The sequence below is a fragment of the Mobula birostris genome, chromosome 3 (assembly GCF_030028105.1).
Source record: "Mobula birostris isolate sMobBir1 chromosome 3, sMobBir1.hap1, whole genome shotgun sequence".
Classification (NCBI taxonomy): Eukaryota; Metazoa; Chordata; class Chondrichthyes; order Myliobatiformes; family Myliobatidae; genus Mobula; species Mobula birostris.
This window is the reverse complement of record NC_092372.1, coordinates 229,534,864-229,551,334: the sequence shown is the minus strand read 5'-3', so window position 1 is coordinate 229,551,334 and position 16,471 is coordinate 229,534,864. Positions and strand designations below refer to the sequence as shown.

The window sequence follows — 16,471 nt, the reverse complement described above, 5'->3', positions numbered from 1 at the left end:
GCACCTCCCCAGTCAACAAGCACAGACCATTAACTGTTGACCATTGAACGCAGGACACGGAATGTGGAGCACAGAACAGGGACTGGTCCTTCAGCCCACAATGTCTCTGCTAACCATAATGCCGAATTAAATGCTATCCCTTCTGCCCGAGGAGAAAACGGAGAATTTAAAGCTGCCATTCTAAACACAAGCTCTGGAAAACACAATTTCCAAAAAGGAGGTATGCTGTAACCCTGGAATGCCCTTCCTAATACCAATGAAGACGAGAACTATACAATATTCTTCCCACTGTGACGACTGTTGGTTACAGTAGTCTCTAAGGGAATGTGTATATGTAGGGCCCAATGAATCCTCCAGGCACTCCCATTTCCTCCCACATTCCAAAGGCATATGGTGAGGGTGAGGGAGTTGTGGGCATGCTATGCTGGCACTGGAAGGTTAGCAGCTCTTGTTTGCTGCCCCCATCATACCATCAGGCACAGAGTGGGTAAATGTGCAGTCTTTTTCCCAGGGTTGGGGAATGAAGAACTAGAGGACAGAGGTTTAAAGAAGGAGGGGAGTGATTTACTAGGAACCTGAGGGGCAATTTGTTCACCCAGAAGGTGATCAGTCTGTGGAACGAGCTGCCAGAGGAAGTATTTGAGGCAGGAACATTCACAACATTGAAAAGGCACTCGGACAGGGACATGGAGAGAAAGGGTTTAGCGAGACATGGAGCAAACACATAGAAGTAGGACTCACTTAGGTGGCCATCTTTGTTGCATGGACTTGTTGGGCCACAGAGCCTGGGTTCCGTGCAGTATGACTCCATGACGATGTATCTATGTACGGAAAGATTCGTCTGGATGACACGCAAGCAAAAGCTTCTCACTGTATCTCAGTGCATGTGAGATTAATGAAACCAATATCCAGCTGCACAGGGAAGGATGGGTTTTCCCGACGCAGGAAGATCAAGTTGACTGTGACTGTTTTCCAGAGTTCAGAAGAAGGAGAGGTGATCCCATTGAAACACAGAATCCTTACAGGGCTCAACCCCAAATATTGGGGCAGTGGATTAGCACAAGGGGGCACAGGCTCAGACAGAGGGCAGCACACACAAAATGATGGAGGAACTCAACTGGTCGGTCAGTATCTATGGAGAGAATAATCAGTTGATTTCTCAGGGAAGAGACCCTTCATCAGGATTGGAAAAGAAGGGAGTAGAAACCAGAATAAAATGGGTGGGGGGGGGAGGAGAGAGGGCAAAGGTGACCATAAACTGACAGGTGATAAGTGAGACTAGGTGAGGGAAGGATGGGTGGGTGGGTGGATGGGAGAGGGGGGATGGAGTAAGACGTGGGAGGTAAGGATGTAAGAAGAAGCAATCTAATAGGAGAGGACAGTGGAGCATAGGAGAAGGGGAAAGAGGAGGGGGCACCAGAGCTCAGGGGATGGGGCTGGATCTCTGGAATTTTCCCCATCACCTCCATCACAGAGTTCAAGGCAAAGAACAGTGGATGGAGAGATACAAGGAAATGTCTCTGAGGTGACAGGTCAGCTATGGGAATGCAGTGTCTGGACTGAATGCCTGCCTTTATCCTTGGACACTGGCACATTATAGAACATAGAAATCTACAGCACATTACAGGCCCACAATGTTGTACTGACCACGTAACCCACTCCAGAAACTGCCTAGAATTTCCCTACCGCATGGCCCTCTATTTTTCTAAGCTCCATGTACCTATCTGAGAGTCTCTTAAAAGACCCTATTCTATCCACCTCCACCAACGTCGCCAGCAGCCCATTCCATGCACCCACCATGCTCTGTGTGGAAAAACTTACCTCTGACATCCCCTCTGTACCTACTTCCAAGCACATTAAAACATTGACCCCTTGTGTTAGCCATTTCAGCCCTGGGAAAAAACCTCTGGCTATCCACACGATCAATGCCTCTCATCATCTTATACACTCTATCAGGTCACCTCTCATCCTCTGTCACTCCAAGGAGAAAAGGCTAAGTTCACTCAACCTATTCTCATAAGGGACATCTTCCAATCCAGGCAACATCCTTGTAAATCTCCTCTGTACTCTCTCTATAGTAACCACATCCTTGCTGTAGTGAGGTGACCAGAACTGAACACAGTACTCAAGTGGAGTCTAACCAAAGTCTTATATAGCTGTAACATTACTTCACGGCTCTTGAACTCAATCCCACGGTTGATGAAGGTCAACATACCATACACCTTCTTAACCACACTGTCAACCTGCACAGCAGCTTTGAGTGTCCTATGGACTCGGACCCCAAGATCTCTCTGATCATCCACACCGCCAAGAGTCTTACCATTAATATTATATTCTGTCTTCAAATTTGACCTACCAAAATGAACCACTTCACACTTACCTGGGTTGAACTCCATCTGCCACTTCTTAGCCCAGTTTTGCATCCTATCAATGTCCCGCTGTAACCTCTGACAGCCCTCCACACTATCTACAACACCCCTAACCTTTGTGTCATCAGCAAATTTACTAACCCATCCCTCCACCTCCTCATCCAGGTCATTTATAACAATCACAAAGAGGAGGGGTCCCAGATCAGATCTGGTCACCATCCTCCATGCAGAATATGAATAATCTACAACCACTCTTTGCCTTCTGTGGTCAAGCCAGTTCTGGATCCACAAAGCAATGTCCCCTTGGATCCCATGCCTCCTTACCTTCTGAAGGAGCCTTGCATAGGAATCTTATCAAATGCCTTATTGAAATCCATAAACACTATATCTACTGCTTTACCCTCCTCAACATGTTCCGTTTCATCCTCAAAGAATTCAATCAGGCTCGTAAGGCACGACATGCCCTTGACAAAGCCATGCTGACTATTGCTAATCAGATTATGTCTCTCCAAATGCTCATAAATCCTGCCTCTCAGGATCTTGCCCACCACTAAAGTCAGACTCACTGGTCTATAATTTCCTGGTTATCTCTGCTCCCTTTCTTGAACAAGGGAACAACATCTGCAACCCTCCAATCCTCCGGTACTTCTCCCGTCCCTATTTATGACACAAAGATCATCGCCAGAGGCTCAGCAATCTCCTCCCTCACTTCCCACAGAGCCTGGGGTACATCTCATCCGGTCCAGGTGACTTATCTAACTTAATGCTTTGCAAAAACTCCAGCACATCCTCTTTCTCAATGTCTACACACTGAAGTGTTTCAGTCCACTGTAAGCCATCTCCACAATTGTCAAGGTCCTTTTCCCTGGTGAATAATGCAGCAAAGTATTCATTATGTACCTCCACTACCTCCCCTGACTCCATGCACATGTTTCCACTATTGCACCTGATTAGTCCTATTCTCACACAATTCATCCTCATGCTCTTCACATACTTGTAAAATGCCTTGGAGTTTTCCTTAATCCTGCTCGCCAAGGCCTTCTCATGGCCACTTCTAGCTCTACCAATTTCATTCTTAAGCTCCTTCCCAGCAACCTTGTAATTTTCTAGAGCTCTAACAGTAACTAGTTTCTTGAACCTTTCATAAGCTTTTCTTTTCTTCTTCACTAGATTTTCTACATCCTTTGTACACCATGGTTCTTTTATCATACCATCCTTTCCCTACCTCAATGGAACTTACCCATGCAAAACTCCATGCAAATGTTCCCTGAACATTTGCCACATTTCTTCCGTGCATTTTCCTGAGAACATCTGCTCCCAATTTATCTCCCCAGTTTCTGCCTAATAGCATCATATTTCCCCCTACCCCAATTAACTGTTTTTCCCAAATTGTCTGCTCCTATTCCTCTCCAGCACTATGGTGAAGGAGATAGAGTTGTGATCACTATCTCCAAAATGCTCTCCCACAGAGATCTGACACCTGACCAGGTTCATTTCCCAATACCAGATCAAGTACAGCCTCTCCTGTAGTTGGCTTATCTACATACTGTGTCAGGAAACCTTCCTGAACAAACGTAACAAAGTCCACCCCATCTAAAACCCTTGCTCTAGGGAGAATCCAGTCAATATTCGGTAAGTTAAAATCACCCATCACAACAACCTCATTATTATTGCAGAATTCAGAATCAGTTCCAGAATCTGCCTCCCTATCTGCTCCTCGATGTTTCTGTTACTATTCGGTGGGGTCTGTGTAAAACACCCAGTAGAGTTTTTGCTCCCTTCCTGTTTCTGACTTCCACCCACGCTGACTCAGTAGACCATCCCTCCATGACTTTCTCCTTTTCTACAGCCATGACACTATCCCTGATTAGCAATGCCATGCCCCCCCACCTCTTTTGCCTCCCTCCCTGTGCTTTTTGAAATGTGTGAAGCCCGTTACACTCAGCATCCATTCCTGCCCCTGAGATGTCCAAGCCTCTGGAATGCCCCACAACATCATAGTTTCATGTGTTGATCCAAGCTCTAAGTTCACCCCCCTTGTTTATCATACTACTTGCATTAAAATATACACATCTCAAACCATCAGGCTGAGCGCACCTTTGCTCTATCACCTGCCTGTCCTTCCTCACAAGCTCCCTACAAGCTGTCTCTACTTGTGCACCAACCTCCCCATCCTCTGCCACTCCCCCCTGCAAATCTGCTTTGAACCCTCCACTCCAGTTCAGGTGTAACCCGTCCCACTTGTACTGGTCACCCCTTCCCCAGAAAAGATTACAATGATCCACAAACTTCAAACCGTGCCCCTTGCCCCATCTCCTTAGCCACTCATTCATCTGCGCTATCTCCCTGTTCTGACCTTCCCCAGCTCGTGGCACTGGGATTAATCAAACACAGACACTACACCACAGCACAGGAGCAGGACCCCAGCCTACATGTCTGTGTCCACCTCAATGCCATTCTAACTCATCCGCATCTCCCTGTATGTAGCCCATTTCCATCAGATAGAGGCCACTCGGTCCATCGAGTCTGCACTGCTATTCCATCATGGCTGACTTATTGTCCCTTTCGACCCCATTCTCCTGTCTTCACCCCATAAACTTTCACACCCTGGCTAAGCAAGAACCTAGCAGCTCCTGTTTTAAATACACCCGACGACTTGGCCTTTGATGGTCTGGCCTCTGCAGAGGCTGCATGCTACATTATTGAGGTGGATAGCCAGAAACCTTCCTCCAGGGTGGGACTGGCCAAAATAAGGGGGCATGACTTTAAGGTGATTGGAGGAAAGTACAAGATGGTTCTCCAAAGCAGTTTTTTTTCCAATAGAGAGTGGTAGGATGTCCCGCCAGGGTTGTTAGTACAGTCAGACACATCAGATGCATCCAACAGGCACGCTGCCTGTTCACCAGTATATTGAAATGATACGTACAGACAAGCCGCGCGATGTCCCGTTGAAGAGGAAAATATTCTCTGGATCTGCAGGGATCCCTCCATCTCGTTGTTCCAGGTATTTTGCCACTGAGTTTCTAACCGTGAGGATCCCCCCTGCCTCTCCGTAACAGCCTAGAAGACAGATACATCAGCAGACGAGTTACAGAGTTACACAGCAGGGCATCAGGCCTTTCTCCTCAAAGCGTTCAAACCAGCCAAGTTTACCATGCGTTAACCCCATTTGCCTGGATATGAACCAACTGCCTCTAAACCTTTCCTATATGTGTATCTGTCCAAGTAGGAGAATCAGAATCAGGACTGGGATCACTGGCACACAGAGCGTCATGAAATATCCATAGGAAGAAACACAGTCGGTGTTTTGGGCTGAGACCCTTCGTCCTGAAACATCGACTGTGTTCCTATAGATGCTGCCTGGCCTGCTGCGTTCCACCAGCATTTTGTGTGTGTTGCTTGAATTTCCAGCATCTGCAGATTTCCTTGTGTTTGTGTCGTGAAATATGTTGTCTTGCTGCAGCAGTACAGTGCATTGCATAGTAAACAGTGACAAATGTCACATACTGTCATGAGAAATATTGAATACTGTATACAGGGGTATGTATCATTGTTCGTCAGCTGCTGTGCTACATGACGCAGGCGATCATGATCTCTTCATCACCACAATTGTTCTGGCAAATTTTTCAACAGAAGTGGTTTGCCATTGCCCTCTTCTGGTCAGTGTCTTTACAGACAGATGAGCCCAGCCATTATCAAAGCACTTCAGAGATTGTCTGCCTGGCGTCAGTGGTCATATAACCGGGTCTTGTGATCTGCACCAGCAGCTCATACGACCGTCCACCGCCTGCTCCCATGGCTTCACCTGACCCTGACCGGGGTGGGGACTTGAGCAGGTGCTACACCTTGCCCAGGGGTGACCTGCAGGCTAGCAAGGGGAACAGGGGAAGAGGGGCTTACACCTAAAGTGAGGTCGTGTACACGGGTTCACTGTCCATTCAGAAATCTGAAGATGGAGGGGAGGCTTCTGTACCTCCCCCCTGCATCAGTGAGAAGAGGGCATGTCCTGGGTGCTGCGGGGGGGGGGATCCTTAATGACGGATGCTGACACTTAATCACCTTTTCATCTTTTAAATGTTAATGTAACTACCTGAATGACCTGATAATACCTAATGTAATTCCCCTCAGGCCACTTTAAATCTCTTCCCTCTCTCTTAAACCTGTACCCTTTAGTTCATGATTCCCCAGGCTTGGGGAAAAGAGTGTGTGCCTTCACCATTGTGGATACAAGATCATCCCGAGACACCGACGGTCCGAGGTAGAAAGTCCTAGTATGCCGAATCATTCTCTGTAATTTACCCCGTGAATCCCAGTAATGTACTCGTAAATCTCCTCGGCACTCTTTCCAGCTTAATAGCACCTTTCCCATAGCCGGGTGAGCAAAACTGAGCACAATGCTCCGGGTCTGGACTTGCCAACGTCCTGTACTTTTTTGATATATTTATTTATTTGGGGATACAGTGTTGAACAGGCCCTCCCAGCCCGACGAGCCTCACCACCCAGCGACCCACCGACTTCACCCCAGCCTAGTCACAGAACAATTTATAACCTACCAACTAGTACTCCTTTGACCTTTGGGGGGGGTGGAGAACGGAGCACCAGAGCAAACCCGGAAAGAACGTACAAACTTCCTTCCAGAAGAAGTCTCCAGACTCCAGCATTCTGATCTGGAATATCACTGCTACAATCTCCGTGGTGCCTAACACCTTCTGGACTGGTGAAGGTCAGTGTTCTGAATGTCGTCATCAGCACCATGGCTACCTGTGTCCCCACTCTCAAGCAACCGTGTACCCATACCCCTAGGTCCCTGTGTTCCACAACAATCTCCATTGTTCACTATGGATGGCCAGCCCTGTTTTGACACCACACCCCCCACCACAAAACATAACACCACGCACTTATCTGAATTGAGCACCTGTTTCTATTCCTCAGCCCACTTACCCTGACGGTACATGGCGTGTTTGTCATGGTCCTGTCCGTGAAGTCCACATTCTGGTTCACAGACCGGTCCGTCGATTCCTTTTTCCAAGTTTTCCTGTTTTCCCTTGTTTCATTGGGTGTCTTAATTGAGGCACCTGATTCTAGTTGTGGCCTGGCATATAAATACCTCTCAAACGAAGGATTCCCTGCTGTACTGTTCCCTGCCCCTTCCTTCTGAAACCTTGTCAGTATTCTGCTCAAGTTTAACTGCTGGAGTGAGACTAGAGCCTTGCTAAGCCAAGATAAGGAACTATTTATTTTTGAGTCTGGAACTGTCTCTTTTTGTACCCATGTTTAGTTTCTGTGTTTGACCTGGCCCTATGTCCTGTTCCCAGGGAAGGGTCCTTACTCTGTGTTTCCTGTTCCTGTGCAAAAGTCCAAGGATCTGTGTTCCAAGACCAAGTCCAGGTGCCCATGTTCCAGCCCTGTCCAAGTCTGAGCTTCGTGTCCTTGCCCAGCCTGGTGCTGGAGATTCCTTGTCCTGTGCTGGATCATCCCCAATGGAATCCTCGGCAGTTTACCTCGACAGTTTACCTGGGCAGTTACCTCAGCAAATATCCTTGGCAGTCATCCCGGCCCTGCGGTCCTAGGAAGGGTCCTGGCCATGCACCCAAGGGCCTAACCAAGCTGAGTCCAAGAGCCGAACCAAACCCAGTCCAAGAGCCACGTCCTGCCTGAGAGTACCTTGCCCAGCCCAGTGCTGGAGTTCCCTTGTCCTGTCCAAGCCACGTCCAAGAACCTCGTCCTGTCCAATTCAAGGCTTTTTCTTGTCCTGTCCATGTGCCTTGTTTTGTGCAGGAGTTCCATGTCCAGTCCTGTAGCCTAGCCACGTCCAGTTCTGTACCCATGTCTAAGAATAGTCCTCGCCTGGATCTGGGTTCTGAGCCTGAATTAAGACTTGTGTTCCAGGTCCCTGTCCAGTCTCTGGCTCGGAGTCCTAGTCCAGGCTTGTAGTCCCTTTTTCCTAGTTCCACGTCCAGGTCCTGTGCTTTGAGCCCAAATCCTAACCCAGGCCCTACATCCTTGTCTCATTCAGGGCCTGTGTCAATGTCCAGCGTTGTTTCTTCCTGGCTCCCCTTGCTTTCTTCACAAACCTTGTCCTGTTCCTCATACTTCAGTGTCTGTGTTGTGTATTTGGGTCTGCTCCCAATGCTGCCATGCCCCCCCCCCCCCGGGTAACAGTGTTGGCCTTCATTAGTCGAGGGATTGAGTTCAAGAGCCATGTGGAAATGATGCAGCTCTGTAAAACTGGTTAGATCACACTTGATTCAGTTCTGGTCACCTCATTATAGGAAGGATGTGGAGGCTTTAGAGAGGGTGCAGAGGAGACTTACCAGGATGCAACCTGGGTTTGGGAGCATTTCTTATGAGAATAATTTGAGTGAGCTGGGTCTTTTCTGTTTGGAGTGAAGGAGGATGAGTGGTGACTTGACAGAGATGTACAAGATGAGAAGAGGCACAGACAGAATGGACAGCCAGAGACTTTTTCCCAGGGTGGAAATGGCTCACAGAAGGGCATAATTTTAAAATGATTGGAAACGAGTATAGGGGGCATGTCGGAGACAGTTTTATTTCATAAAGAGTGGTGGGTACGTGGAATGCGCTGCTAGGGGTGATAGAGGCAGACACATTGTGAACATTTAAGAAACTCTTAGTTAGGCACATTGATGATAGAAAAACTAGAGGGCTGTGTGGGAGGGAAGGGTTAGGTTGATCTTAGAACAGGTTAAAGGGTCAGCACAATGTTGTGGGCTGAATGGCCTGTACTGTGCTATAATATTCTATGTTCTGTTTTCTATGGGCAAAGGGACTACGTTGCATGGCATCTTGGTCTGCATGGGCCAATTGAGCCAAGAGCCTGTGTCTGTGCTGTATGACTCTGTACGGGGAGAGTCCATAAGAATGGAAAGAGGGGGAGGGGTCTCTCACTACTGGGTCGGTGCATGGAACAATCCCCTTTCACCAGTCAGAATGGTTTCCCCAAGGGAAATTGTGCCTGTCACATCTGTTGGAATTCTTCAAAGACATAACAAGTAGGATTGACAAAGGGGATTGCTTCATGTTGTGTACTTGGATTTTCAGAAGGCCTTTGACAAGGTGCCACACTTAAGACCACATAACAAGCTACACGGTATTACAGGAAAGATTCTAGCATGGATAAGGTACTGGCTGTTTGGTAGGAGGCAAAGAGTGGGAATAAAGGGAGCCCTTTTCGGTTGGCTGCTGTGACTAGTGGTGTTCCACAAGGGTCTGTGTTGGGACCGATTCTTTTTGCGTTATATGTCAATGATTTGGATGATAGAATTGATGGCTTGGTTGTAAAGTTTATAGACGATCTGAAGATAGGTGGAGTGGCAGATAGTTCTGAGGAAGTAGAGAGGCTACAGAAGGACCTGGATTAGGAGAATGGGCAAAGAAGTTGCAGATGGAGACGTGTCAGGAAGTGTATGGTCATGCACTTTGGTAGAGGAAATGAAAGAGAATGCTGCTTTCTAATTGGAAAGAAAATACACAAAATTGAGGTGCAGAGGGATATGGGAGTCCTTGTGCAGGATTCCCTAAAGGTTAATTTGCAGGTTGAGTCTGTGGTGAGGAAGACAAATGCAATGTTAGCAGTCATTTCAAGAGGACTAGAATACTAAAAAGCAAGGATGTGATTTTGTCTTTATAAAGCACTGGTGAGGCTTCACTTGGAGTATTGTAAGTAGTTTGGGGCCCCTTATCTTAGAATTATCTTCTCAATCCTGAACCTGGGCCTCTGTACCTCCCTCTGCAATTGGATCCTCGACTTCCTAACCATAAAACCATAATCTGTGCGGATTGGTGATAATATATCCTCCTCGCTGACGATCAACACTGGTGCACCTCAGGGGTGTGTGCTTAGCCCACTGCTCTACTCTCTCTATACCCATGACTGTGTGGCTAGGCACAGCTCAAATACCATCTATAAATTTCCTGATGATACAACCATTGTTGGTAGAATCTCACGTAGAGACGAGAAGGTGTACAGAAGCTAGATTTGCCAACTAGTGGAGTGGTGTTGCAGCAACAACCTGGCACTCAACGTCAGTAAGACGAAGAGCTGACTGTGGACTTCAGGAAGGGTAAGATGAAGGAACACATACCAATCCTCAGAGGGATCAGAAGTGGAGAGAGTGAGCAGTTTCAAGTTCCTGGGTGTCAAGATCTGAGGATCTAACCTGGTCCCAATATATCGATGTAGTTTTAATAAAGTAAGCCACTGCCTTGCCTTCTTTAAGTGTTTGAAGAGATTTGGTATGTCAACAAATACACTCAAAAACTTCTATAGTTGTACTGTGAAGAGCATTCTGACAGGCTGCATCACTGTCTGGTATGGAGGGGCTACTGCACAGGACCGAGAGAAGCTGCAGAAGGTTGTAAATCTAGTCAGCACCATCTTGGGTACTAGCCTACAGAATACCCAGGACATCTTCAGGGAGCGGTGTCTCAGAAAGGCAGTGTCCATTGTTAAGGACCTCCAGCACCCAGGGCATGCCCTTTTCTCACTGTTACCATCAGGTAGGAGGTACAGAAGCCTGAAGGGACACACTCAGTGATTCAGGAACAGTTTCTTCCCCTCTGCCATCTGATTCCTAAATGGACATTGAACCCGTGAACACCACCTCACTTTTTTAATATACAGTATTTCTGTTTTTGCATTCTTTAAATCTATTCAATATAAATAATTGATTTACTTGTTTAATATCATTATTTTTATTTTATTTTTTATTGTTATTTTTTCTGCTAGATTATGTATTGCATTGAACGGCTACCACTAAGTTAATAAATTTCGCGTCATATGCCAACAATAATGCACCGGATTCTGATTCTGAAAGGATGGTGCTGAAACTGGAGACGGTTCAAAGGAGGTTTGTGAAAATGACTCCAGGGTTGACTGGCTTGTCATACGGGGAGTGTTTGAAGCTCTGGACCTGTGTTCACTGGCAGAATGAGGGGTGAATTCATTGAAACTGTCAAATGGTGAAAATTTTTGATGGAGTGGATGTGGAGAGGATGTTTCCTTCGGTGGGAGAGTCTAGGACCAGAGGGCACAGCCTCAAAATAGAGGGGTGTCCTTTCAGAACAGATGAGGAGGAATTTCTTTAGACAGAGTAGTGAATCTGTGGAATTCTTTGTCACAGGCAGCTGTGGAGGCTAAAACATTAAAGCAGAGGTTTATAGATTCTTGACTGGTCATGGAATGAGATATGGGGAAAAGGCAGGAGGTTGGGCTGAGAGGGCAGAATGAAATTGCAGAGCGGACTCAGTGGCCTAATTCAGCTCCTATATCTTACGATAATTCACCCAGACTCTCCTGTTGACCAATGTCTCTTCCGCCACCCTGGTCTGCCCTGATAATCATCTCCTCCATCCCAAACCATTCATTTGTGCCCCCTCTAGGGTGTCTACCCAGTACACGCTTCATCGCCACACAGCCAGTAACCCTGTTCTACATCCTTTCCTCCCACTTCCGCCCTCCCCATTCCATCTCCCTACTCTGTTAGGTGCTGCCCCTTCTCTCCTTACCCTCCCTCCTGACCCCTGCCCTCACCATGCCCTCCCTCGCCCCTCATCACCCATGCCCCTTCCCCATGCTTTCCACCTGCCCCTTGTTCCAGCCCTCACCACGTCTCCCAACCCCCCCGCCTCCATTCCCTGCCATCTCTGCTCTCCCCACCCTCCACCTCCTCCTTCTCCTTCTCCCCCCCCCCACCACCATTGCAGCCCTTCCCAATACCCACCGATGCTGTTGCCAGGGCAGCTGGCCAAGATGGTTCGAGCTCTCTGCTTGACGTCACTGGGCAGCGTTGGATCATTCAGCAGCGGGGAGTAAGTGCAGGCCGCAGACACCTACAGTGAGCAGAGGACAGTGAGGTCCTCACCCCTCCCTACCTGTCCGCACAATCAACGCACTCTGCTCCCACCCCACTCCACAGCACAGACCGGCGAGCCTGAAACTGTAGGGCCCCGGTCAGACCACTCTGGGAAGATCACGAGCACCTTTGGGTGCTCAACCCGGAGAAGTGTGAGGTGGTACACTTTGGAAGGACAAACTCCAAGGCAGAGTACAAAGTAAATGGCAGGATACTTGGTAGTGTGGAGGAACAGAGGGATCTCGGGGTACATGTTCACAGATCCCTGAAAGTTGTCTCACAGGTAGATAAGGTAGTTAAGAAAGCTTATGGGGTGTTAGCTTTCATAAATCGAGGGATAGAGTTTAAGAGTCGCGATGTAATGATGCAGCTCTATAAAACTCTGGTTAGGCCACACTTGGAATACTATGTCCAGTTCTGGTCGCCTCACTATAAGAAGGATGTGGAAGCATTGGAAAGGGTACAGAGGAGATTTACCAGGATGCTGCCTGGTTTAGAGAGTATGCATTATGATCAGAGATTAAGGGAGCTAGGGCTTTACTCTTTAGAGAGAACTAAGATGAGAGGAGACATAGAGGGAGTACAAAGAAGGTTCATCAGATTGATTCCTGGGATGGCAGGACTTTCATATGAAGAAAGACTGGATGAACTGGGCTTGTACCCGTTGGAATTTAGAAGATTGAGGGGGGATCTGATTGAAATGTATAAGATCCTAAAGGGATTGGACAGGCTAGATGCAGGAAGATTATTCCCGATGTTGGGGAAGTCCAGAACGAGGGGCCACAGTTTGAGGATAGAGGGGAAGCCTTTTAGGACCGAGATTAGGAAAAACTTCTTCACACAGAGAGTGGTGAATCTGTGGAATTCTCTGCCACAGGAAACAGTTGAGGCCAATTCATTGGCTATACTTAAGAGGGAGTTAGATATGGCCCTTGTGGCTACGGGGGTCGGGGGTATGGAGGGAAGGCTGGGGCGGGGTTCTGAGTTGGATGATCAGCCATGATCATAATGAATGGCGGTGCAGGCTCGAAGGGCCGAATGGCCTACTCCTGCACCTATTTTCTATGTTTCTATGATAGCGGTGTACAAGATAATAAGAGGAATAGATAGAGTGGATAGCCAGCGCCTCTTCCCCAGGGCACTACTGCTCAATACAAGGGGACATGGCTTTAAGGTAAGGGGTGGGAAGTTCAAGGGGGATATTAGAGGGAGGTTTTTTTACTCAGTGGTTGGTGCGTGGAATGCACTGCCTGAGTCAGTGGTGGAGGCAGATACACTAGTGAAGTTTAAGAGACTACTAGACAGGCATATGGAGGAATTTAAGGTGGAGGCTTATATGGGAGGCAGGGTTTGAGGGTTGGCACAACAATGTGGGCTGAAGGGCCTGTACTGTGCCGTACTATTTTATGTTCTATGTATGTAGGGAAGGATGCGCTGGCTCTGGGAGGCTTCCAAAGGAGGTACAGGGAAATGATCCTGGGATTGAAAGGGTTAATGTATGAGGAGTGTTTGATGGCTGTGGGCCTGTACTCGCTGAAGGGTGATGGGTGAAGTTGGAGGGAGTCCTACTTGGAAGTTCTGGGACTTTGAAACACCCGAATGGATCGGACGTGGAGAGGATGTTTTCTATGGTTGGGGAGTCTAGCACCGGGGGCAGCCTCAGAATAGAGGGACATTCCTTCAGAAGAGAGATGAGGAACAATTTCATTTGCCAGGGTGGTGAATCTGTGTCATTTGTTGCCATAGAGGGTGGTGGAGTGCAAGTTTGCACCTTATTGTCTGCCTGCACTGCACTTTCACTGTAACTGTAATACTTTATTCTGCATTCTGTTACTGTGCCCTTGTCATGATCTGTCTGAACGGCATGAAAATTATGACAACGATGAACCAATTTCCCAAACGAAACAGCTTTACTGTACTGCACTGAGGTTGGAGGTCATGGGTTAAGGGTGAAGGGTGTCGATGATGATATGACCCCATTCTTGGGGCTGTAATTGGCAGAACCCAAATCCATACACAGAGATGCCAGAAAAGGGCCAGTAACATCATGAGGGATCCCACCCACCCTGCTCATAGACTGTCTGCCCTAGTCCCATCAAGGAGGAGGCTACGTGGCATTCACAGCAGGACCACCAGGTTCAAAACCAGTTACTTCCCCCGAGCAGTAAGGCTGATCACCTCCACCCGCTACTTTACTATTTCCAATCGGTCACCGCATGTATGGCCTAGTGTCACTTCATGGACAAGAAATCAATCTCGGTATGTACTGTTTGCCATCTTGTGTGTTTATATATTTATTTTGTGTCTGTGTGTTTATTATTGGTATTGTGTTAAGTTGTGTTTTTCTGTGTTGCATCGAATCCAGAGTGACAATTATTTTGTTCTCTTTACACTTGTGCATTTGAAATGACATTAAACAATCTTGAATGATTGTAGTAAATTGCTCCTCTTAAGCCCAGAGAACACCAAGAGCAGCTTGCCAAAGTCCTCTGTCCTACGGAAGCAAGCAGCTGAAGAAATGAGTGAAGAAATCATGTAGAAAAAGACGTTTCTTTTTTTTTTAAACACTGCTCGGGGAGAAGGGTCTGCACTGTGCAGGCACGTGACGTAGCGCGCCAAAGTTTAAAAGCAGACCACCATATACGGCGGCCATCGTTGTAGAGGCCATCGTCGGAGTGGACTGAGTCAGAGTGGGACGGCTTTGGCTCAACAGGCAGAGGCCAGGGTAGGTTCCGGTAAGTTTTTTTTTGTCCAGATTGTCTAGCGTAGAGAGAATGCCAGGCAGGATGCTGGAATGCTCCTCTTGCAGGATGTGGGAAGTCAGGGAGCCCTCCGGTGTCCCTGACAACGACACCTGCAAGAAGTGCATCCAGCTGCAGCTCCTGACAAACCGCGTTAGGGAACTGGAGCAGGAGCTGGATGTCCTATCATTTGGGAGAAAGAGGAGATTATAGATAGTAGCCACAGGGAGGTAGTTACGCCAAAGGAGCAGAGGACAGGAAATTGGGTCACTGTCAGGCGAGGGAAGAGGAAAGGGCAGGCAGAGCAGGGTTCCCCTGTGGCCATTCCCCTCAACAACAAGTATACCGCATTGGATACTGTTGGGGGGGGATGACTAACCTGGGACAAGCTGCAGTAGCCGGATCTCTGGCACTGGGTCTGGCTCTGCACTGCAGAGGGCAGGGGGGAGAAAGAGGAGAGCAGTAGTGATAGGGGACTCGATAGTTAGAGCTGCAGAGAGGAGGTTCTGTGGTCGTGACTGAGAATCCAGGATGGTTTGTTGCCTCCTGGGTGCCAGGGTCAAGGATGTCTCTGATCGCTTGCATGACATTCTGAAGTGGGAGGGTGATCAGCCAGATGTCGTGGTGCACATCGGTACCAATGACATAGCAAGGAAGAGTGAGGAGGTCCTGGACAGTGAGTATAGAGAGCTTGGTAGGAAATTGAAAAGCAGGACCTCAAGGGTGGTAATCTCAGGATTGCTACCTGTGCTACATGCCAGTGAGGGTAAGAATAGGATGCTCTGGAGGATGAACAAGTGGCTGAAGAACTGGTGTAGGGGGCAGGGTTTCAGATTTCAGGATCATTGGGATCTCTTCTGGGGCAGGTGTGACCTGTACAAGAGAGACGGGTTACACTTGAACTACAGGGGGACCAATATCCTTTCAGGGAGGTTTGTTAGTGCTGTTGGGGAGGCTTTAAACTAGATTTGCAGGGAGATAGGAACCAGAGTGCCAGAGCTGACAGTGTGGCTGGGGTGAAAATAAGTGATGTTGAAAGTTTAAGCAAATCCGCTGATAGAAAGGTTGTGAGTGGTGGTAAAAATCTTCTGAGGTGTATATATTTCAATGCTAGGAGTATTGCAGGGAAGGCGGATGAGTTGAGGGCGTGGATTGACACGTGGAATTATGACGTTATAGCAATTAGTGAAACTTGGCTACAGGACGGGCAGGACTGGCAGCTTAATATTCCAGGGTTCCGATGTTTCAGATGTGATCGAGGCAGAGGAATGAAAGGTGGGGGAGTAGCATTGCTTTTCAGGGAAAATATTACAGCAGTGCTCAGGCAGGACAGATTAGAGGGCTTGTCTACTGAGTCCTTATGGGTGGAGCTGAGAAACAGGAAAGGTATGGCCACATTAGTGGGATTGTATTACAGACCACCCAATAGTCAACAAGAATTGGAAGAGCAAACCTGCAGAGAGATAGCAGGCAACTGCAGGAAACA

At 47.8% G+C, this 16,471-nt stretch overlaps 1 protein-coding gene across 2 annotated transcripts in view; it reads right to left on the bottom strand.

Moving 5' to 3' along the window:
- The window catches only part of LOC140195636 (alanine aminotransferase 2-like), a 69,143-nt gene that overhangs the window by 38,741 nt on the left and 13,931 nt on the right, over positions 1–16,471 (bottom strand). For both annotated transcript variants that reach the window (XM_072254314.1, XM_072254315.1), the window contains exons 3-4: positions 12,113–12,221; positions 5,296–5,429 (exon numbers count right to left, since the gene is read on the bottom strand). In XM_072254314.1, the coding sequence (XP_072110415.1) occupies positions 5,296–5,429; positions 12,113–12,221 (243 nt within the window). The remainder of the gene's footprint in view (positions 1–5,295; positions 5,430–12,112; positions 12,222–16,471) is intronic.